At 38.4% G+C, this 25,244-nt stretch overlaps 1 protein-coding gene across 35 annotated transcripts in view; it reads left to right on the top strand.

The window, feature by feature from the left end:
• Window positions 1–25,244, top strand: part of LOC114880753 (calcium/calmodulin-dependent protein kinase type II alpha chain) — a 94,158-nt gene that overhangs the window by 6,485 nt on the left and 62,429 nt on the right. For all 35 annotated transcript variants that reach the window (XM_046285071.1, XM_046285073.1, XM_046285077.1 and 32 more), the window contains exon 2: window positions 17,887–17,981. In XM_046285071.1, coding sequence (XP_046141027.1) covers window positions 17,887–17,981 — 95 coding nt within the window. The remainder of the gene's footprint in view (window positions 1–17,886; window positions 17,982–25,244) is intronic.

Raw genomic sequence — 25,244 nt, 5'->3', positions numbered from 1 at the left:
ACCTTCGATGCTGTTTGTTTCACGCTTTGGAATTTTCAGTTGCGTAACGAGTCGAAAGTTTTCGCGAAGCCTCGTTCGTTGACACTCGTTTCGTTATGTAAAAAACTTGCTGACATTATGTTTCTTGTTTTTAATTGGAAAATATTCATTGAAATATTATCCAACTCTTATGGAATTAATTCCATAAAATAAAAATCAAAGAAATTGATAAAATCAAGTGTTTTAGTATTAAAATTTTAAAAAATTCCCAAAATGGAGTTAATCGTTTGGACCCATCCTTTAAAAACACGAAACAATGCGGCGAAAGGAAATCTTATCAGACTATCCGCGATAAGAGTTAGTTACGAAATCGATCGATTCCTGTTGCCTTTCGAGTGGTCGAATATTAGGATGTTCCGAGAGGGTACGGGCAGAAAATTGATCCCGTCGAATTCGTTCGCAATATCCGTGAACAGGCTTCGCTTCGATTCGTTCGTTCGTCCATTTAATGAGATTTTGCGGGTAGGTCGTTGACCCTAGACCATCTCGTTCGCATTATTAATTAACCCGCTTGTTAATACTGCATAATTATTATGCATCGTACTACATAGGTACTCATCCAAGCAATTTTAGTTGATCGGATTGATGTCGTGCATTACAGCTGGTCTCCATTCATTCGAGTGAATTTTAAAAATGACATTGGTAGATATTGTAAATATTATAAATACAATATTTGCTTACAATTATGTGGTAATTAAAATAGTCAACAAATAATATTCGAGAATTTGCTTTCTCTGGGAATAATAAATACCTTAGGGACATTTATTTCTCCACGATGGTCATATTTATGTCGATGAAGTCACTGTACAAAATATTATACAAGAAGTACTCGAAATTAATAATAAATTTCAGAATACTGTAGGTGAAGGATATATTTTTACCCTGATCTGCTCGAATATGGGGCAGAGTGAATTTCACTTCGAAAACATTCCTGATCCCCGAAATCCCTAAGACACAGGTGTCACAGTTTCGACGGTTTACTAGTTAGAAAAATGTCAGTTAGCGCTAGGTTAAATGGATACCCTTAGCATCTAGGCGTTCGGTGGATTTCGTCTGGATTCGGATTCGCTCGGTGGTGTACGAGGTTAACTCACGTGTCCTGCGGCGACGTCAGGGTCCTCCCTGGAGACATTCCCGAGGAGGAGGCGGTCTACGATCGATAACCCGGTCGCTCTTCGTGTCCGTGGATACGCTTACTTATACATGCGACCCGTACCGTGGAATTGTCGCGTGCTTTTACGCTGGATACGTATTATTAAACGTGGTTGCGTAAGATAAGAAAGCATCGATTGCGAGCACTACACGTAGCTACGTGTTCTCTGCAGAGAAAACCTTCCCATGTGTTCTGCATTTTTTTTCTCTCTCTCTTTTTTTTAACTATGATAATTTAGTCGCTCGTTATCGTTCCCGCACTCTTTTTTCTTTCAGTCGCGATAATCTTGCGTGAATTTTCTTACCTCAACCAAGGGAATGAAGTTTTGTAACGCGCTGGATAAGAGTTTACTTTATTTTTTTTTCTTTTTTTTTTTTTTTTAAATTTCGATCTAAGGTTTGAACAGTCGATTCGCTTCGTAAGCTGAAAACACGAGATTAGTTTTAGTCGAGCGAGCCAGTCGGCGTCAAAATTCAAATTCATCCTTGTGATGTGTTACGCAAGGACTGAATATCAAACAGCAAAATTTAGCCGATGAATTCGTCGCTCCTTGATTCGTGAGCTTCGCGGAAATCATATTTGCATAATCCTTGCGAGAAAAATGGCACGAAATGAAATTGATAATGATACGGTTCATTCATATGAAATTCATATTTTCATATTGTTAAAGTGTTAAAAATTTACAATTTTATTAAATATAATAAATAAAGAAATAAAGTATTAAATTTGAGCCGAGTAAAATTATCTCATGTCAGCGATTTCAAATATCTCGGAGAGATGAGGGATTAATTTTTCCGATTAATAATGACGGAATCAGCGTCCATTCGATCAGTTTCATTTTCTCCGAGTTTCCTGTCACAATAGTGACCCGTGAATCCTCGAACGTTCCTCGTCCCATACTATTTTTAGGGGATTGAACGCGGTGGTGTCTGTCTTCCGAGTTGAACTCGAAATATGTATATGTACAGCCAGAGGCTGATGATATTCGATCTGGTCACGAGCGCGGGGAATCGCTCGAGGTTGTTAAATCGCGTGTCCTTTTTCGTTGTATTCTTAAGAGGACATTTTCGCGACACGGATCGACAAATTCAGACACGTGGTTACAGGACAGTTGGAAAACGGATCCATCTATTTACTAGAGATCTCTGCCTCTTTATCTTTCGCCCTTCTCGTAGCAGCAGCTAATAATAGTAAGCTGTACAGGACGAAAATAGACGTTCAGAACTATGCAACACGCGGTTCAGGAATTTCATCGTCTGCTGACCTCGCAACGGCCGTTTCCCTCGTCCTAATGAGACATCGGTAGGAACTTTACTTCTAGGAAGCTATTATGCTGTCTATAAATATAGATCGGAATAGAATACATATTCTATATTTGCCGATGAAAGATTGTTACGCGTGGGGAATTATATCCAGGTCTATTTCCGATGGCGTTTCTTCAAATTCGCGACGATAATCGACGAGGACGATGTAAGGCACGATATTTAGAACGTCTTTTCTCCGGGTAAATCCCGAGGCCTTAAAAGTTCACCGTTTCACGCCGTTTTTCGCTTGCCGAGAACCCCGCGCCTCCGCCACGTTCTTCGAATCTTCTAATCCCGGTGCACAGGGGTCTCAGCTGCGATCGAGCCGAGGACTTGAAGTTTAATCGATAACACGGCAATTTCTCTCGGGTAGAAATTAAAATTGCACGCGCATTATACGCGCACGTACATACACGTAAGTAGGTATATCCTCGGGGGGATGTGAATTATTGAAAGGTACAAGTCGAAATGTGAAATATTGATCGACGATCGATTTTACTAAACTGCTAACAAAAATTTACTTTCATCTAAGATTTCTTTCTCTTTAGTTTCTAAGGGAAAACTGTTATCAATGTGATAAATTACAAGGCTCGGTCAGTCTAATTGAAGACTAGGCGGACAGTTAGTGTCATCTGTTATTTGATTGCATGGGGTGTTCAAAGACTCCAGGGAACAGTTAAGAGTCAGTTTTGGAATTTCGTTGCAATTCTAATATGGGTCATTTTGGGTATTAATGCTAGAACTACTGGCGATCAATGTACATTTACTCTTAAATTGAAAATAAAATAAAGCATGAAACATAAAAAACGTATGTTTTAACAAAAACACTTTCATAAATTTTATAATTTAAAATAAGAAACTTGAAACAAGCCATATTGATCTTTTTGGTAATTTTAGTGTTACAGAAAGCGTTAATTATTTTTCTATCAACATCAGTGAAGGTTATTAACACTAGAACTACCGACGTTTAATGCATACTTGTTTCTCATCAGTTGAAAAGTAAATAGATAAAGGATGAAACATCATTTCTACGAAACATAGGAGTTAACATACATTTCAACAAAATTACCTCGATAAAATTTATAAATTAAAATAAGAAACTGAAAACCAGTCATTTCGATTGGTTTGATGAACAATTAGTCCACCTTGTCCTATTGTGAAATTGGTAACTATACGATTGGTAACTATGTATGCATCTTTATCATTAATTATCGTCAGTGAGGAGGAAGGGTTAATTGATGAGCGTAGGATCGGAAGAAACGAAGCATAGCTCGAACCCGTATGTCTTTTCCCGTCTCTGTGGCTTCTACCTCGCGGATATTATTTTTGGGCGTTCAGATCGAAGGCAGACTTATTTTAAGCGGTGGTGTGCCGCGGATGCGCGTTTATGTATATCGAAGCTGCCGCTTCTTTTAATCTTTCTATCGGGATGTTCGCGACGCTGGAACAGCCCTGTTTCCAAGCCGCGCGTCTATATTAGGGTCGTCAGGGTTATTCGAATCGTAACGCGTACGAATGTTCCAAGCCATTGTATTGTTAACGTAATTAACTCCATTGATGAGAATATTACTAATTAATTTGTCCTCGATATCATTGTATAATACATAAGCACAAACAATTGGCGCGCGCGTGTTGTGTGTGTGTGTCAGTCTGTGATAGTTTCTGAAAGTGAGTCGAGGATGTAGGTATGTAATAGCTCTGGCATCATACAAACAAATAATGCAACAGATTCAGGTCAGCCCTGGGGAAATAAATTGCAATGTTTACGAAGCGTCGTCAAGACTTGAAAAAGACAAATATGTAATATGAAAATCAAAAAATGTATTGTGTTAGAAAGGATAATACTCCCTAGGTACTGAATCAAGTACCTTAGAGATTGAGTGTTCTAATGGAAATCGTATTAGATCCTATATTTTTCAATTCGCAAACGAATTTTTCAGCGCCACTTAGAATACTAAATCACTGAACAATGATGGAAGGTGGAAATTCCGAGATATCCTTTAATCCTTCCGTGTCTTGAACAAGCTTGTAACTGGCTCTCAGTCTCGGTTTAATTTCGGGCTTAAATTCTCGCTGGGTATCAGTTAACAAACAGTTAACGTGGACAACTCAGGATATGTAGTAGGTAATGGATAACGCAGTTGTTTGACATCGATGCTTCAGGTAACAAGGAACTCGCCACATTTTACCTCCCATAACTCCCACCTTGCTCAATTTCCGCCTACATACTTATAAATGTTATTTAAGATTTGAGCGATGCCTTGATGGACTTCTTAGCTGATTCTGTCTCCTCTCAAAGGAATTACATTCCCATAGGAAGTAATCATACCCCGATCGATCGACCTACATATTCCCACAGCGAAGACTTAATAAGGAAAGCTTCGCTCTTCAAATTTCAATCCAACAAAATCTCCTGCATTCTTTAAGTATCTGAAAATTCAATTAGAAATATCGATTTCATTTTTCCAATTCCCCTTTGATATCAATGATACCTGATTTGTGGGAGCCCGAGCCGAAAGGAGTTTAACTAATTCGAGCGTCGACAGATCGAACAGAACGAGGACTCGAGGGTAAGGGAAGATCGCACGAAAATAATCTGACGGTTAGAGTTTTATAGTTCCGTGTTCCGTCGCGTCGGCGTCGGTCCGGTTAGGCGTATAGGGACAGTTTCTAATTCAACGATGACCGCGGTGCTCACGCGAACAGCAGCGTGTATGTTTAGACCGACTATAAATAATTGACGGCGCCAGAATTTCGCTACAACCTATAGAGAGAAATGTCACAGTCATAACCGCGTGGCCACGATATTACCCTCGTCTATCTAACAAGTACCGTCTACGATTATATTAGAGAAGCATCTGATAATTGGGGTAAAAAGTGATTAGATCGTTTAGGGATTTGAACCAATTCTTATCCTCTATTATAAATAATTGAACCCTTTCGTTATGACAAATATGTGATTCCATACTCTCTGGTAGAGTGTAATACTAATACTCTTTCTAACCCTTTAATATATCGAATATTAGTTAGCTTAAGGTTCGTTAAAAATGACTACACTAACGCTTCGTTAATGTTTATAATACAGAAGAAGAGCCGGTATTTATGTGTAAGTAACTTTCTGTTGGGAAGATCTCGTTAGCCCGGAATAATTAAAGGAAGTGGTTGTTCGGGTGAAACGGAACTAGGATTAAGCAGGTTTTATCGCACGCGTAAAAACGTCTTGGAGAATAGCGATTTTCGTGTTATATCGCGGATTAAAGCTCAGCGAAAGTAGGAAATGCATTACTCGTTTCTAGAACAAGTGAATTTTCAAACTTCCCTGATTTATGCGCATCTCCATGATCAAACTTCTTAGAAGCACAGAGAAAGTTACTACGTACGATTAATAAGTCACTATATATTTTTATTTAATGAAGGACATTAATTTACTTTATCCAAAGAAATTAATAAAATATCTATGATTATACAATTTTCGCTAATAACACAGATAATGGCCGCTGTGCTGAATATAATCTAGCTTTCGAATTGAGTGACAAGAAGAAGAGCGTACCCGGTCTAAAAATAATCTCAACACCCCCATATATATACATATGTATACATACATATAGGAGAGGTGAGAAGGTCTGTTACTAGACGTACGCGACTCATTATCGGGTCATAATTCTCGTGTTTCGTTCACGTATCCTGTGTTCTTTTCTCCAGCTCTCAAATGGGAGTCAGAAATATCGCGTTGCTGAAATAATGGTTGACCGTTGGTTGGCTAATCGTTAATCGATACAACACTGTCTGGATCGTGTCTTCCCGGCAATAACGACGGGAATTGTACCACCAGGATTCTTCTTTCTACGATTCAAAGTTGTTTCCTCGTATTGTGTTACGATTTGAAGAGAAGCAGTTCAGCTTCGTAGAATTTACTGTTCCTCCCCTTGTTCCTTTGTGAAACCGAAATTTCTTTCTTCCGCGATTGTGTTTCAGCTTCGTTAACACTTTATTCGCGCGTCATGGAATTTCACGTGTTTTCGAGCTCTAGTTACTATTTGACCACCTGATTTTAACAGAATTTAACAAATATATGATATATTACTTATCAACCTTAAAAGGGTGAAAACAACCCTTGACGTTGAGCTATAAAGAAAACTTACATAACATTTGATTTTTGTGTTTCTGAATGGACAGTTTATAAATGTAAACAGATTTCCAAAGAGATAATTTGTTAAAAATTAATTGAGCGCTCCCCTTTATCAGAATTGTCTGTGTTAATTGATGTTCTTTACGAGAATCACGCCTTTCAGAGTTAAATACTGTTGACGAGTGAATCGTGGATACGAGCGACATTGTTGTGCACGTAGATCGTTCTTTTTCAATTGGAAACAATTGAACAATTTCCGGTCAAAGAATCGAACGCCGGCCAATTAAATTTCACAAACTCAGCGCTCGGAATATCCAATCGTAGACATCGTGTTAACATGATGCTTACATTGCATCGATCAGTGAACGATTTGTAACCTTTTAAGGGTTGAAGGTTAAACTGTATTCAAATTAGTCATTTTTAGATCATCAATTGTCTCATTTCATTTATTTATTTATATATATATATATATATATATATATTTTTTTTAAACCAAAATACACAAAATACACATTGCTAATATACTTACCTAATGATAATATCTGAAAAAATAATATAAAATTGAAAACATATTTAACCTTTAAAGGTCATTATGAGTGAAACTTTCCCCTCCAGGAATTTTGTTTTAATCCTCAGGGGCTGTCTATTAGTGTTCAGTGTTAGCCTTTAAGAGTTGAAATTAAATTTAAATTCATTAGGTCAGCGAAGACCGAATTTCGTCATCCGAGAATTAATAAAAATAACATTGTTTTATATTGTTTTTCATTGGAAACTTTAGATACGATGTTAACGTATCAGTCGGGTCATTGTGTCCCCAATTAATAACCATAGCAGTTGATACCAGTTAACGCGAGCAAACAAACGATCCAAGGAGAAAGAGGTGAATGCGAACGGGTCGGTGTTGCTGACATTTCATTAAATGTCGGCTTTGATGCTCCGGGGAAATGTGCACGAAAAATGAACGTGTGAGAAAGGGGTATGGGTGGTTACAGGGTAACATGAAAATTTTATTCGTACCTCTGATGAACGTCGTTTCTCGTGCTCCATCGAGAATAGCGTTGTTTGTTCTCGCCTTTCTTTGGTTCACTTGATTCTTGTTTACCTGGAAATGAGTATTTTACTGTAGGAAGCGTCGACTGAAATTCTCCTCGTTCCTTAATCCTTTTCCTCAGACAAAATTGAATGTAACGAGAGATCACTATCGTTACACGAGATGCTATTCTCAGAGACACTTGCATTCTATTGCAATCATTTATTTTTATGACTTTTTATTGATATCTGGAGCATAGTAATATTATATTAGTGTAATACATTTTCCAGTGTTTGAATTTTTTATTATTATTTTTCAAATTAGGCTTAGAATTTTCCACTTGGAATTTTCATGAATTTCTTTTGTGTTTTAAATATTTTATTATATTAAATTTATTCGATATAGGTCAATATTGGTAACCTTCAGAGTGTTCAGTATTATAATTTTTAATCTTGATCAAATTTAACGACTAACTTTTTACACCAATTGCATCGTTCAATCCATTTCCGTATTCATGTGGCTTGCATCAGACGTTTCAAAAGGCAGGTCGAGTTTTCTCCCAGAAAAGTGACCCACCGAGGGGAAAAAATGCATTCTGGCTAGCAGCAGAATCTGAACAGTCTCTTTGTCGTAGTGATTAAGGGGTCCGCAGACAAAAGGCTGAATTTCATAGGGGTTCAACGGCTGTCAGATTGAAAAGGCATTGTCACGGGATATATTCTTGGAAATTTCATCATTCTTTTCCTTCTGGAATTGAAGAGATATGTTTTAGACGAATGTTACTCTCGCGAATTGATCTCATTATTGTTGTTGGTCTAGTTAACAAGCAGGAATCTAATCTCATTGTCAGTGATAAGATAACCGATCTGAGTCATTGCTAGTTTAAACAGATTTTGCATGGTTTTCATTTTGAATTTGCAGCTAATTAGTTGATAAACTAACAATAAGTAATTTTTTAAGTAACTTGTTAGATTAAAAATATATAAAATTTTATTTTATTTAATAATATTTTTATGTTAAATCGATTTTGAGACAAGCTCGAAAGAGAAATTCGAAGAGTTAATGGAAAATTTGTTGAACAAAGATTTATTTATCGTTACAAGTTTTGATAAGTATGATCGGCGAATATATCGGTTCGTAATAACGTTAATGATCGTTCGATGATAAGGATGCCAGCTTCGAGAGGAACGTATGAATGAAGGTAATGTTTCAAGCTTTTCGCACGATTTCCGCTCGAACTTGCGAGACGAATGATTATCTTATAGCGATTTCGAGCCTGTTGAAAGTTGCGAGTCCTGGTATACTTTAATTATGAAACTCCGTCGACAGTCGAGTTTGCTCGGAACAGCCGTTTCAATTGTACTTCATCGTGACGAAAGGGTAACTTTATCGTTCCCTGGAAAATTATGCAAAGCGATTGTTGATTCCGACAGGGCGTTGTAATCGAGCATTTTAACAATCACCGTTGAACGTACACATATTTTTCAATGGAAAATAAATAAATTAGCAAAACAGCTTCATAATTTCTATAACTTAAAATATTTTCACTTATTATTTGTACTTTCAATTATATGTATATAAATTAAATAACGTAAAGATGTGAACGTAATCAATTAAAGAATGTCTAAAGGAGATCGATTAATCCAACTGCGATCTTGATAACAAAACAAACTTTCTTTTATTACGAAAGCACGAAAGTTAGGAGAACAGAAAACTTGGAAACCTTCTTAAACATCAATCTCGATCAGGATCGACTGATCAGCGTTTCCGAAGGCGCGCAACTTCCATTCAATGCCAGTATTGGCTATCCCTTGTACAGTATAATTACGTTATTAGTAAATAATTGAGTTAAACCGATCGAACTAGAACGCTGCTCGATCATCGAGCTGCTCTACAATTCGAGACACACTGGTTTTTCGCTTCCGATTTTCTGGCGAATCGAAGAAACGAGAAATAAACTTAGAAATCCTTCCTCCCAACTATAAATAAATAAATATTGTAAATAAAATGTCGTATTTGGCAAACTTGCTCGATTCTCAAAATCAATACCGCATCGCCAGTTTTCATTTCGTTCCCGCTGTGTACATACATACTCTTACGTATCTTACGTGTCTCCGATAAGTACGTGACTTCGTTTCACTTCTTTAGGAAGTTGACATTTTTTCACGTTCACCGGATGTCGATATCTGTCCACTTTCCTCGTGGATCTGACTAGCCGTAAAACCGAGAAAATTTCTTGCCGAGAGATCGATGATCGGTGGAAGGAAGGAGGGTCCGTTCCTATCGAGGGACTTGGAAGTAGGTTGACACGAAATACGCTTTGTTCCTGATGCTTATCGCGTAATGTACGCGCGCAGGGTCGATCTATAGGCTCCCTTTCCACGAGACATCGCGAAATACTGCGACATCGATTCCTTAGATCGGCTGACGATGCTTGTGCATCGGCTATCTAATCGTAAGACGAGTATTGTAAGAAGAGTCATTTTAATAAGAGAGTATAGATTTATAGACTGAATCTCGCGATTTATGATCGAACGCTGGATACTTTGTCGAATGGTTATCGATTCGGAGGACAATCGACAGTTGATGGCATAGTCTCTTGGAGCACGATCGCTTTGTCACTCTGATATTGTATCCCATTGGATCGTTTCCGGTCTACTGTTCCGACGTGTACTCGATAGAAACCGTGTTAGATCGTAAAGTTACTTCTGATCCTTCAGGGTGAACGGGTTTCCGGTGTGTAGACACAGAGAATAAGAATTTGAAAGATATACAATTTTTTAAAAGTACTTTGCATAAATAATTAATTACAGAGCTTAATTAAATTTTTTAATTAGAAAAAAAATATCACCGATATACCAAAAAATATAATACAAAGAATCTTTGATGCGATAAATTTTTTAAATAGATCCGAAACAAAAAAAAAGGAACTTCTCATTTGCACGATTTAAAAGTAGAAGGAATTTTTCAATGCAATTCATCGATTATTGTTCCATCCTCATTGTTCCGTTCTCATTGAAAATTTCAATGATCGATTCGAACGGACACGATTTCTCGCTTAAGGGCGCATAAATTACGCGCTCGAAAATCCAGTTCGCCTACTTCTATCGTTTCGTGCTTAAATAGTCCCGGCTAAGGCATAATTTAGACGGTGTATATGTACAGTAATACCGTGCCGCTTTGGGCACCATTACCCAGTTACCTCCTATTATTGGGAAGTCCAAGTTATATCTACCAAGCGGCCTCTGAAGCCGGCCGAATCGATCAAGAGGAGAAGCGAAGCGGGTTGCTCGCACACCTCTTCTCCATCTTGGATTATTTTATTATTTGAAAGTGGTATGGAGCGAGGGAATTTCAACACGGTCCCGATGGATCAAAGGATTTTTCATTTCGTTTCCCGAAACCGGATCCATCGGGAAGGAAAGATCAACTGGCAGGGAATAACTTGTACACATACATAGGAGATTAACTCTCTACAAATGGATGGTCACGAGGTTATAATTCGTTTGTGCACTGGAAATAAACTGGCCGGTTTGAAAAGGCATCCAGACGAATGGTGTATCGACACGTGTCGCGTTCGCGTTATTCCAGTTTCCAGTAGATTGGCTAACCGGAAGCTCGGGATTGGTATTGTTCCGTGGACTTTGACTGTAGGGAAGCCATGCGTCTCTGACAGTTGTAGGTTACTTGACTGCGTACACAGTTATTAAACCGTATCCTACTTATCCAATTATCAATCTCTTTTATCAAATACCGCACAGAGACAAGATTAATCTTGGGAACATTAGGGAACATTTAAATAATTGTAATTTACTTAATTACACGTTTTTATTTTTGTCGTATTACTTTATCACATCAAATTGAAGCATCAGCTGATAACACTTTACATTTTTACTCGTCTGAATTCCAACCCCTAATTTAGTAAAAAATAAAAAAAGTGGTAGGTGCAGTTATTGTTAACATTTTTTGGAGATTACAAGCCTGGCCAGTAGCAGGATCAGGGCTGTGTCACGATCGTCTCACACCCCTTGCTGCCGAGAGGCAACACGGAGAGAGTTTGCCGTGGAACGACGTATCGACCGGTTAAAGCCATCCCCGGCCGCCTAAAGCGGCCAACCCTCGCCCCAATACCCTCCTCCCACCAAGGCCTACTCACCCACCTTCCCTTCGTATTCACCATCTCCATCATCATCATCCCCTGTATGTCCCCCATACATGTATATAAGCTTTATAGATGACGAAAAACCGGACGTGAACGAATCCTCCGCGTTTAAACGGAAACTGTACGTCATGGTAGGGAAAAGTACCCCTCTTCTTTTTGTTTTTGATGGCAAGGGTACCTTTAACTATATTTCTTTAGGTACTTTTACACTCGATCGATATGTCTCTGACCCAAAGCTTTACATGGTCAGTATCAGAAATTACCATAAATCTTGAGGTGATTAGAATTTTGGGTCGCGGCTTCCTTGATTGCAGTTAGAATAGTTAATAGTTAAACCAAGGTTTACGTAACCTACGAGAATTTATGGATTCGTAGAGTATAGTAATTTCGGGTCGCGGACGGTTTACGGGACGAACTTGTAAATCCTCTAATTGGAAACTTTCAAATTCCGTTCTCGGTGGAAAAATGAAAAGCAGGCTCGAGCGTAAAGTTGATTCAGGAAGTGAGATCGTTTCAGGATTTATTTTAGGATATGGTTCGACGACATACATAGCTATGTGAATTTGGCACCCGACTTTTAAAAAATTAACTTTTTTTTTTCATAAAATGTTAGTATATCGTTTGTAGTTGATTGTAGTAAAAATATTTTCGTTTTTAGTTGGATCAATTAATAAATAAACAAAATTGAAAAATTGACCCGCACCCGACATTGAGATATTTCAAATCGGTTTTTCCATGTGACAGAGAATCGTTTGTAGTTGATTGTAGTGAAAAATGTTTCGTTTGTAGTTGAACAGTTTAAAAGTTACAGGCGATTGTTTATACCCATCAACCAACTTCGTCAATTTTTAATATTTCTGAAATCCGTCTTTTCCATCTGGTTCAGAATCGTTTGTAGTTGATTGTAGTGAAAAATGTTTCGTTTGTAGTTGAACAGTTTAAAAGTTACAGGCGATTGTTTATACTCCGAAGAGGTAACTTTCTCAATTTTCAATATTTTTAAAATCCGTTTTGTCCATGGGATAGGGAATCGTTTGTAGTTGTTTGTAGTGATTTTTCTTTCGTTTGTAGTTGAATAGTTTAAAAGTTACAGCCGATTGTTTATCCGCCCAAGAGGTAACTTTCTCAGTTTTCAATATTTTTAAAATTCGTCTTTTCCATGTGATAGAGAATCGTTTGTAGTTGTTTGTAGTGAGAAAAGTTTCGTTTGTAGTTGAATAGTTTAAAAGTTCCCTGTCGCATGGAGAAAACGGATTAGAAAAATATTAAAAATTGACGAAGTTGGCTGATGGGTATAAACAATCATCTGTAACTTTTAAACTATTCAACTACAAACGAAACTTTTTTCACTACAATAAACTACAAACGATTCTCTGTCACATGGAAAAACCCGATTTGAAATATCTCAATGTCGGGTGCGGGTCAATTTTTCAATTTTCTTTATTTATTAATTGATCCAACTACAAACGAAAATATTTTTACTACAATCAACTACAAACGATATACTACCATTTTATGAAAAAAAAAGAGTTAATTTTTCAAAAGTAGGGTGCCAGGTTCACATAGCCCGATGACATCGGTAACGTATCGGTGGGTAGGGTGTTCCTGAGCCGTCAAAGCCGTACCAACGATTCATTTCTTTCCTTTCTACCCCCTGTTTCTTTCTTTCCTTGTTTTATTATTTTTTATTTCCCGCCATGGCAGCTCTTCTTTTTGCATCGTGGTCGCGGATGAATGCGAAACGTCGACAGAACTATTGCAGCCAGTCTCGGCTCGCCGCTCCATTGTTCCACCGGCTGCTCGGCAGACAGTTGACACGGAATAGCGCGACACAACGATACACACGCGTGCGTCAACGACAGAAAGGCGAAAAAAAGCTTTCAAGCGACGACGAAACGAAAAAACAACAAAACAAACAAGAAAGAGAGATAGGAAAGGAGCTAGCTTTGTTCGGACGCCAGGCTGAAAATGCCTTGAGGTCAGTGTAAAAGGGATTCGCGACAATCTAACGATCGCGAATGGCGCGTTAAATGGAAACGGTTCATTAAAATAACTTACGGGGTTTGCACCTTTGTTATTGAACATAAAAAAAAAAAAAAACGGTGGAAGCTGAAAGTCGCTTGGATAAGACGTATCAGGTGGTCACATGAAAAGTGAGGGTAACCGAATTTCTAGCTTTTCTAACGGAGGCGATCGTAATATCGTAACGGCTTGTTGGGGAACACGGAAACGAGGAGTCCCTAGGGAAATCATCCTACGAGCGAACCGAGATCGATGCTTAACTATAGTTTCGCTTTTTACCTTTGCAAAGGGCTAAATTCTTTTTGTTATTGAGAAAACTGAAGCATTTAATGATTTTTTAGGCGGTCGTTCGAGCCTTTTAGTGAAATCATTTAGGAACCATTTACCCTTTGGCTTCGATTAGATCATTTGATTTAGAATTCATTTTCATGGCAAGTTATCTATGATAAGCAAAATTGAAAATTGATCTGGTACTCATTATCATCATCATCATCATCATCATCATCGCCATCATCATCAGAAAAGATCCTCCAAAAATGGTACCAAACGTCGTCATCCTAGAAATTCCTTAGGATCTGCTGTCGGCGTCCTAGAAACTCCATAGGATCTCTTAGGAATATAGAGACACTAGCAATCAGTGTCCCGTTTCCTTTCGAATTCCTCGAAACAGTAGAATCCGAGTATCGGGGGTGTAGAGTCACTTAGGTTCTCCCATTTCCTTTCCGACGTATCGTGTTAACCTAATGGCGTGTACGCATGCATGCGATCGTTGGTCGGTGAAAAGTAGGGCGACCAGTTAGCTCGATACAAAATGCAGGAATACGTTTTACGGTAGAATTCCGACGCCAGAATCCCACGGGTTAGGATTCTGTAGGATGTGCGCGCGTAACTTATTTATAAGTTATATATCTAGTTATACATACAGTAGATTTCCGGTTGACGATCGGCACGCCGATCTCTCCTCCTGTTATTAAAAGTTTCGTCCGAGTCAGCAGGGATCAGCGGGACGGTCAATCGTAAACGAACCGACGAGAAAACCCTAGGAAGTTGGCGGATAAGAATAGCATAAGGATCCCCAGAAGGTATCTAGACGAACGAACAGGCAAGTTAGACAACATCAAGGATGCTTTTTGTGCTTTCATGAGCTTGGCTAATGTTGAAAGTTTCTCGTGTTATTAAAACTTTCCTATCTTGGAATAGGACAACCGAAGACCAGAAGTTTTTAGCTAGTTTTAGGATGTTCTTAGGGACATGGTTATTGGGAAAGATACGAGGAGGTACTTTGATATCTTTGCAAGGTCAAGTTTGTAAAAGGTACCTTGAAGTAAAGATTTCTAATTCCAGGTTCTCGTAGTAACTGGATTGGTTACTTTTTCAGACGTAACCCGAAGGAGGTTAATATCTACTTTAATATAAGAGTAACTCAGGTGCGATGTAGACCTCTCTTAGGTAATTAAAGATTTTATAATTATAACAAGAATCCTTGGGACGGGCTATCTCCTTTACAAAAGCAACTCGCAAACTTCCCGTGTATATTCAGTTACTTTCACGGACCCAAGGACTCTAACTACATAAAACAGAAACATCCATACGTGGACGCGATTTTCATTCGCAGTTCCATGAGTTGGCGCGAAGAGAATCGATGAACGATAAAACGGGTTGCATTGGGACGCGTTTATAGCAATTTTCCGTGCTTATTAGGTATGGAGGATCCGTGTACGGGAACACGGTTGTATATAGGAAAGTCGAGCGAGTATTTAAAGGTATCGACGTGTCGTGGTAGTGGTGCAGCTGCAAAGGCGCAATGTGGTGGTTGGGTGGCAGGAAACTTCACTTTGAAGGATCATCGTCGCTCTTGCACGCCCTAGTTGCACGTCGTCGAGCAACTGGCTCGATTCAAGGCCAACACTGTCGTCGCTCGACCATCGTTTCTGCGTCAGTGCTCTCCTCTGACGATATTTTTCCCTTCTATCTCTTTACGCCTTTCTCCTTTGCCTCTTAACTAGACACGGGAGCCAAGTATACTGGGAGTAGCTTTCAACAATTCATGAGTATTTCAGCAAAGAGGTGATACTTGGAAGTAGACATGAATCTAAACCATTTATAAGGGCTTTGGAGAACTTGAAAGGTGTTTATGAGTATAATCGAACCCTTCACGAGTGTATTAGCTGATGAAACTGGTCTTTGTTTAGGTAATATGAATGATCATCTTGGATTATTCATTGGATTTTTTTATATTATGTTGTGTCTCAATAGTGTTATATTTATTTGATAGAGAAGGTATGTAATTAAATGTTCAGGTCAATTTATGAATGTTTCTGATAATAATCGGTTTCTGTGGAGACTAAGTAAGCGACCGCCTCGCCCTTTTTCATCGCAGACCGACTGGCGTGGTAGGCAGCGCAGCAGCCATGCGTCGCGGCGCTGCTGCTGCTGCTGCTGCTGCTGCTGCTGCTGCTGCTGCTCCTGCTCCTGGTGATTGCAACGACGCCGACGCCGTAGCAGGATGAAACATTTAACGTTGTGTTTGCGCTGATGCGCTCTGCCTTGAACTACTTTAAAGGAAGGAAGGATACGCGACTAGCCTCTGCAAAACGATCATGCTGCGACCGGCTTGACCTTTTGTCCTATAGTCACTCGCTTGCTCCCGTGTTTTTACTCCTCTTTTATCCAGCCAATTTATAGTTGAAGAGTATAGAGTTGCTTTTGGAGAGGTCTGGTCGGTGATCACTGTTCCGTTTCGAGAATGAAACAGTCATTGAAGTTTGGAACGTTTTAGAAATGGGAATTGATGCTGGCAAATAGCTCGTAATCCTTCTCTTTCAATTATAGCTTTTCATACGGTTAAATAAAATATTAATTACCCTTTGGATTTTGATGAAAAAATTGCATGGCGTATCCGTTTATGTCTCGTGTCATTGATCGGTAGCTTCCACTTCACGCGGAAGATGGTCCGACCACAACGGACTATACTACTTGACAGAGCCAAAGCCACATAGAGCGTCAGATGGCTTGAAATTTCATTTCCAAAAGGTCAAAGGAAAACTTGAATGAATTACTGATGTTCCTTTTAAAATTATACACAATACTGTTCTATTTCATTTTGCTTCCCTATTCTTTATGAAAATATTGAATTTCAACAACAACAAAAAAATAAAATAAAATAAAATTGTGATCGTATTTCAATGATCAATTTTACGTGAAAAAATGAATAAAGACAATAATTTGTCAAACGATCCATAAATGTCATCGTTAGCCTGATCATCGTGAAGAATCGACTGCACGGGAGCAAATAACATTCGAAAAATAATCACGAGACTGAAGGTCCAATTTCTGCTTTCTTTTCGTTCTCTAATTGCAATAGAAGAGATCTAGGTCATCGTTCACCGACGCTAGCTTCTTTTCTTTTCGTCATCCGATTATTCGAAGACCATGGGCACTGTCCAAAGACAAAACAGTTGCCTCTTTTAAGTGAAGGCCTCGAATTGCTTCATCCTGTTCTTTCTTCATTCTCTATTCGAATTTAGCCACCGTATAACCTCCAGCGTTTCATTTTTTTTTAATATCCAATTTTCCTTTTATTTTACACAATTAATACATTACAGATAATACATTTGGATTTGACATCCAAATTTTAATTATTTTCTTCTTCTTTAGGTCAATTATTTAATAATTTTTAATTTTTGTTGAAACAACAATATTGATGGTATTAATTAGAATGTTTTAATGCTAATCAATGCCTTAGGAACTTATCAAGAGTTCCCTTTGAATTTATCCAACCTTCGATTTACACAGATCCCGAGTTTCCTCTGAACAATCAATCTCTTCGGCAATCTCTCATCTTTAGATATTCGAATTTCCGATATTCCCTAATTTTCATTGCGCCCTGTCTGTTATCAGGATTAGGTGATCGATAAAGTTTGACCACGATCGTTAACAGATTAGCTCCCGGTTTGATGAGTTTCGGTTAAACAGTTTTATCGTCTTTCTAACGAGAATTCCGTCGCCGAACTCGAATTAACCAGTCGTCTTCCTTTTCTTTTTCAGAGGTGCCTTCTCGGTAGTGCGACGATGCGTTCAGAAGAGCACCGGTCACGAGTTTGCGGCAAAAATTATAAACACGAAAAAGCTCACGGCCAGAGGTAAGTTAAATTATAGATAGAAGTAAGTTAAACATGAAAATTACGAATACACCGAAGCGGCTATCAAAGTATTAGTAAACGAGGCTCTTCCTCGCAGTCGCTTTTCATGCACCGAACATTAGCATTTAAAATACTTACCGTTATTAACTGAAACGAGTGTGCAGCAGGGCTTTGATGAGGCTACGTTATTATGAAAATGGGTTTCGTTAGTTTCATGCAAAAATCCTTGATGCGAAACTTGCAGTCGCGTTCGATGGTTGTTCATTAATGCACTATGTAAACGAGGCTACTTGAGACAGCTTTCTAGCCAAACAATATTTCATTTTAATTAATTTTTTTTTTTAAGAAATAATAGCTTTCCATTGAATTGCTAAAGAAGAAGATTGATCGTGTATGACTGATTGTAATAAGTGAAAATGAAAATTACAATTCCTTCTTTGGGATGTATCTAATATTTTAATTGCAAGGCATTGTTCGGTTACTTTTCGCGATTAGATACGGAATCGCGGAAAGAGCTGTGTACTATATTACCAAAGACTTAGCGTCTAAAAACAACGAGCAACGCCGTTGTCAAACTGCCAACATTCCATCGTGATCAACAGTGTGCCAATGCCGTATTAGAAATGGTCCAGAAAGTGTTGTGAATTTTTTAATAAAATTTGTTTCAAAAAAAAAAAAAAAAAAATTGTTTATTAACATAGTCGATTCATTCGGAATCAGGAAATCTTATCAAAATATCGATTGGCAACAATGAGCATAATACATTGCAAAACATATAATTGTCGTCATATTCATAGATAACATATTTCTTTTTTTAATTATTTGTAATTAATAATATTTAAGAAGACTGTTTCTGTATACATGATTTTGTTTTTGAAGTAAAATGTTGAATTTGAAAATTGTCTGGCTAAAGATAGATTTATCGTTGACGTTGTCTACTGGCGAAGCAACTCGGAGAATTCCGAGGAATGCGTTGTGAAAAAAGAAAAGAAAATAAAAAATGTCCGGGTGGAGGAAAATAGAAACGTGGAAGTACGGAAAGGAAGATGTAATTTGTCGACACACATATCTTACATATTCTTTATTTCTCAGTTACATATGACTAATTTAGTATAATTCTACTAATTTGTTGAATTATGAAAGATTGAAATGTAACCAGTCACTTTTTAATAATTATGAAGTGGATGTTCTGTCTAGCTAGAATATTGCGTAAAATTATTGAACATTCCTATTGATAATTCAGAAATTGGTTCTGACGTGCTGCTGAAAGGTAAAGGATCAATTTCGACATGCGAAACATCTCTGTTTCACCAATAGTCAACATCAACAAGTTGACTTTCGATGGAAACTTCGAAACTTTTTCGCTTGGAGACTCTCGATCGATATTTAGAATCCGGACGTAGAAGAGGAATTTTCGAGGGTTGCGTTCAGAATCCGGGGTCAAAAAATCCCAGAAAGAGCAAAAAGTCGCTACGCTCCTCGAACCGACCAAGCTTCGTTTGATCTTGTAATCGAATTTTTTCGACCACCTAAACTCCTAAGAAAAATAGAACTTCGCACTTGGACGAAAAGTACAAACACCGTGTCAGGGAATGTCCGTCGCTTCTGAATTTTGATTTCCGTAAAGTCTTTCCCAAAAGAACATTTCCAGTTTCTTGTGTAATTTTAACAATCAAAGCTTTCCAACATTTCTCCCTTTTTCACGATCAAAACTAAGTGAAACTCAATTATGCAATTCGGTTTTAACAACCTTCTTAGTCGCAGAATTCCCATTTCTCGTACGCTTTTAATATACGCTCCGAGAGAAAGTGTGAAAAAAATAGAATCTCGTGAGTGTTTTGGTTGGTACAGTCTATAGGAAATATTATTCCCCTGCCGAAAACGTGAATCACCGTTTCAATTATAAGATATCCCCCTTCTATGAGTCTCTCCGTAACACCGGATACGAAATTGCCATAAAATAAATAATAATTCTAACATTCAACGCCAACCTAGCCCTTAAATTATCCAATTTACAAAAAAAGAAAAACTTGTAACAGTGACGCATTAGAAAGGATCGAAGAAGGTATTAGAAAAAGAACGGCTGCATAGAGCTGCTTCGCGGGAATTAATTGGCGAGGGGTGGTGGGCGTGCACCGTGAAACCGCTTCTATCTTTGGCAGCCAGTTCCAGTTTCTCTGCAGAGGCGAAAGGTAACGAGGAGGAAAAAAAAGGTTGCCGTAGGCAGGGAAGATGAGCCCTCTGCTATATCCCTCTTCACTGGCCTCTCCGGTGTCTCTCCTTCGCGGCCAAGAGAGGGATGCCACGCTTGCACCCTCTTCCATCCGCTTCGACCTTGCTCCAGTAACCTCTTGACCTACCGCCACGGCCGCCGCGCCGTTCAACCGCACGTTTCTGAATCGAATAAAGCTCCATTTATACATCGACGGGCCGAGCATGGGCCAACTTTCCAAATACTCCACTGTTCTGTCAAATAAATGAAATAACATAGTTGGGATACCGGGACAAAATGATAAAATATCTGGCAGAAAGCTAATTCGTATCAGATAAATTTAAATTAGTAAAAAAATATGAATACAGTGCGATGTTAATTATTATTATTTTTTAATTACGACAGCTGTAGAGGAGATTTGTTTATATTTCGAGTTTAAGCAGAGCTCAAAGAAAGTCTAATCGTAAGAAAAATTTCCTTCTTTTTAATATTATTAAAAATATAATATTTGCAATGTTAACGATCGAAATTGTAAAAGGGTGAAACTGTTACTCTTGAAGCGACCATTTCACGTTCGCGACTCTGGCAAGTTTATCGGAAATTTCAGTTGATCAGTTCTGGTGTGCGGTGCTTCCAATTCGACGAATAATTAATCGAACGTTTTCTGCATAGCAGTTTCGTCGGTGGTGGCGCTATTTGAAATTCTAATTCCCCACACGGCAATTGAAAGGGGACCGTACGGATGCTGGGAACGTTCACACGTTCCTACTTTTCTCGCTGTTCGCTTCTTTTTTCTCTGTTGCGATGTTTATCGAGCAGAGAGGGCTCGTTGTCCCAAGTAATTCCCTTTTGCGTTTCTTGCGCCATCGGGAGCCTTTTTACACAGGCGAATGACCGACGATTACCATGAAATTTTCCACCCTTGCGTTTTTTGATTCTGTAAAGGGGCCAAGAGATATTAATTAATTTATCAGAAAACTCAGTGCGAACCTTTTCACGGAGCCTGTTGCTATCCAAAGAGAATTTTCATCGTCAAGTTCTCGCTTTTCACTTGAAAAAAACCGAGAATGAACGCAGCGTCCCTTTTCATGGAAAAAATGCAAAATGCATGTTCACGCGATACGTTCTTATCGCGCTCGAGCGATCAAGGGCTGCACGCTAATCACTGGTCCACGATCCGACGTCACTGGGAAAGCATCGTCGAAGGGTGAAAGAGTTTTTGCCGACTTTCATGACATTCGTGCTCCATCGAACGCAAAGTAAGCAGCGTGGATCGGCCTTGTAACGCGAGCGATTTATCCCAGTCGGCTCAAGCCGAACGCCAGCGTGCCTGTCAACGTTTCAACGCACTTCTCGCACACAACCAAGATTCTGTTCGACTTATTTTTATCCTCTCTGTATCGGCTTTGCCTTTCCTCTGGACGTGACACAAAATAACGAGGAACGAGAATTCGATTCATTCGACTCACCCTTTTGATCCATCTTCGGAACTATGGATTCTGTTTTAAGGTCTGGAGTCACAAAAATTCAGGATCTATTGACAGGTAATTCGAGTATACTACTCTCTTCTTTTTGTTTCTTTTTTTGAAACATGAGAAGTCTGATATGATTTTATGACATAAAAGTGTCGCGAAATAGCACTTGTGATACATTAAATTAAAGCTTAAAGTATTATGAAAATTGTTACATAAACCCACCGTTAGTGTTATTAACACAAAATGGCTGGTTCGAGATACAAACAAACAGTAGCCGATTTCGAAGCATAGGAAGTCTGATATGATTCGATGATATAAAAGTATCGCAAAATAGCACTTGCGATACATCAAATTAAAGCTTAAAGTTGAATAAAAATGACTACATAAACGCACCGTCAGTATTTTTAACACAAAATGACTGGTAACATATTAAGTAGCCTAATGATGCTTTTAAAAAAATCCTCCTTTTTCAAAGGTTCTCAGAGTTACAATAGCTTTTTATTCATGACAAGGATGATAAAGAAGAATATTTCACGTAACATTAAGCAGGACGCATTACTTCGCGTACTTTTGAGCCACTACAAAACTTTACACTCCGGCGTACTCAGAAATCTTCTCTTGTATCGTGTATACGTGGTTTCGTTGCCTTCGGTACGGTGCACCCCCTAACGAATTTAGTTTAAACAAGGGTGGCTCGTTAACCGTTCAACCTGCTTCGCCTAATCTTGGCCGCAGACGGCGCCTTACTTACTGCAGAACCGACGACGCTGGAAAAGCGAGGTGACGCACCGCGCCGTTACGCATCCTTGTGCAGCTGCGTTCCCCGAGGGACAGGAGAAAAGGGGTACAAGGAACAACAGAAATGGAATTTGAATACGTTTGCCGAGCAAATTTGACTAAGAACTTTGTACAATTTCGAATTGTGTGCAAGAGGCTCTGGAGAATTTGGAATTCCGTTTAAGGAACTATGTGGCATTGGAGATTATGCAGATAGCAATTTCTAAAATTCGAAGAAATTTGATGGAATAGCGTACCCTTGGGACCTACAACTTTTATTTGATGTATTTCGAAAACAACTTTTACTTCAAAATTAATGAACAAAAGTTTTGTATGTCTGTTTGATTGACGACAAATGGGAATTGAGCGTGTGGCAAGTTGAAAAGGTGAAGGTGTACCTACATTTTGACCTGGTTCTATCAGTGGCCACCTTGTACTTGGGCACAGAGGTGTTTAGCGTTAAGACAAACGACTCGAAGCTATCGATTGTTTAGATGTAAGATATGTAGGAGTCGATATTCGATAGCATATCGATTTTCAAATATAGGAGGTATATTGTGTCGTGAATTAACTATAGTCTTTATTATACCCTTCACGTAATAGAAAACTGATATTTCAATCAGAATCGTAATTAATTTTGTACCTCTCAAGTGTTGATAATTATTTCGTATCGAGCGAATTATATTTAGCTCACAAAAGAAGGAATAAAAAGATTAATTTAATGAAATTTCGCGATTCACTTGCCACTGGATTTCTAAATCCGCGTCGCGTTGTTTTTCGAGGAACGGTGCAATTTGGATCGTTCGCGAGGAGGGAAACGACGTCGTCGTCGAAATAACCCAGTTTTTTTTTCTTTTTTTCGTCAAGTGGTCTGTTCTCCAATTTGCTTCTCCTCGTGTATCTCCAGTGTTCTTAGCGCACCCTTCTCGCGTCGTAGGTGCTCGTTAATTCTGCTTGCTTAACGTGAACGAACACCGTCGAGCGCCGCTATCGTTGGAGATTTAATTATAGGCGGTAAAACGCACGCTCCGTGTTTTGATAAGACTTTTTCGAGAGATCCTTGGTACCTATAGGGAAACATAGGGCAACGACCCTTGGTACCTATAGAGAAGGATAGCAGACGAAGTTCTAAGTCCCTATCTTGCTAATTAGGCGAAACAAAAATGAATAATATTGACCTTTTAAGTCTAAAGTATAAAACCCGTTCGTCGCCGACCTTTTGGATCGATTCTTGGTATCTACATATAGGGGAACATGATTCTAGGAAGACTCCGAAGATTTAGAAAAAATTTTCTAAGCCTAAATTTTATTTATCATATAGTACTGACGATTAAACATCTAAGTTCCTCTCCAAACAGAGGGACTAGAGTACCTACTTGAACCTGGCACCCGACTTTGAAAAACTCAATTTTTTCCAATTGTATTGTATTCTCCTTCGTTTGTACCCGTTTGTACCACTTTTCTTTTCGTTTGTACCCTAAAGGGTGAAAAGATATGAGGGGGTGAAAATAGCCTAGCACCCCACTTTAACATTTTTCAAATCTTTTTACGGGTGCTGTTTCTTAATCGTTTGTACCCGTTTGTACCACCTTCAGTTTCGTTTGTACCCCAAGGGGTTCGTTTGTACCGACTTTTGAAAAAACTCGCAAAGGGTAACTTCGCCATTTTTTCAGATTTTTCAAATCTTTTTACGGGGGCTGTTTCCTAATCGTTTGTACCCGTTTGTACCGCCTTCACTTTCGTTTGTACCTGAAGGGGTTCGTTTGTACCGACTTTTGAAAAAAGCACCAAGGGGCAACTGCGCCCCTTTGTATATTATTTTTGTATATTTTTTATATTAATGACATAAAGACTATAAATATTGCGTAACTAGTATTACTAACTTCAAATCTACGACCTACTGTATTTTATCGTCTATGCGTTGGTCGGAAACTCTATAGTGGCTCGTTAAAAGAAAGGAACTATTTGTGATGATTGAGATCTCTTATGTGCTGAATAACAGAAAACAACGCAAAACTGTTTCCACTCCCATAACATGGACGATGGCAGATAAACAAAAATACGCGTTGAATATTTTTACAAAACCTATATTTCCCCAAAGTTTCATCAAAATAGGCGTGTTACACTTCGATACGTTTCATTGTATGTGCTGTTGAGTCGCGAAAATAATTCTTTGTTGGAAACAGTAATGTTTTTCTCGGTAATTATTTAGATTATGGACGGCGGAATCAAATTTGATGTTAAGTGAACAAGTCTTCTCAGATATTCACAGGGTGTTACCTGTAACGTTACTCACGATTTTTCATCCACTTGCAGCCATCTGATTAAAAAAATTTTACACCAAGAGTTGCAGGGTATGAAGTGCACAATAGATATCAGTAACAAAAACTTTGAAAATAGTTTGTTTTTATGGCGAAGTCGGGATCACCTTGGGTTTTATAAATAGGACCATATATTTTTCTTGTTTACTATATTTAGAGGACATCGAGACGAATTCAAAACACATATTACATAATATTTTTACTAACATATTACTTGATTTACAAAAGTGTAAATGTGAAATATTTAGATTTTTAGCTGCAAGTAGGTGAGAAATCGTGAGTAACGTTACAGGTAACACCCTGTATAGTGATCGATATTATCGACAACCTTGATCATTCATTATCGACAATCTTGAACAGGTAGTCATTAGAAAACATTTAAAGGTACTTAATATTTAGAACAAATATGCGTGTTAATGCTTAAACAGTTAGAAAACAGCACCCGTAAAAAGATTTGAAAAATCTTAAAAAATGGCGA

The sequence above is a fragment of the Osmia bicornis genome, chromosome 3 (assembly GCF_907164935.1).
Source record: "Osmia bicornis bicornis chromosome 3, iOsmBic2.1, whole genome shotgun sequence".
Lineage (NCBI taxonomy): Eukaryota > Metazoa > Arthropoda > Insecta > Hymenoptera > Megachilidae > Osmia > Osmia bicornis.
This window is presented reverse-complemented; position numbering and strand designations above follow the sequence as displayed.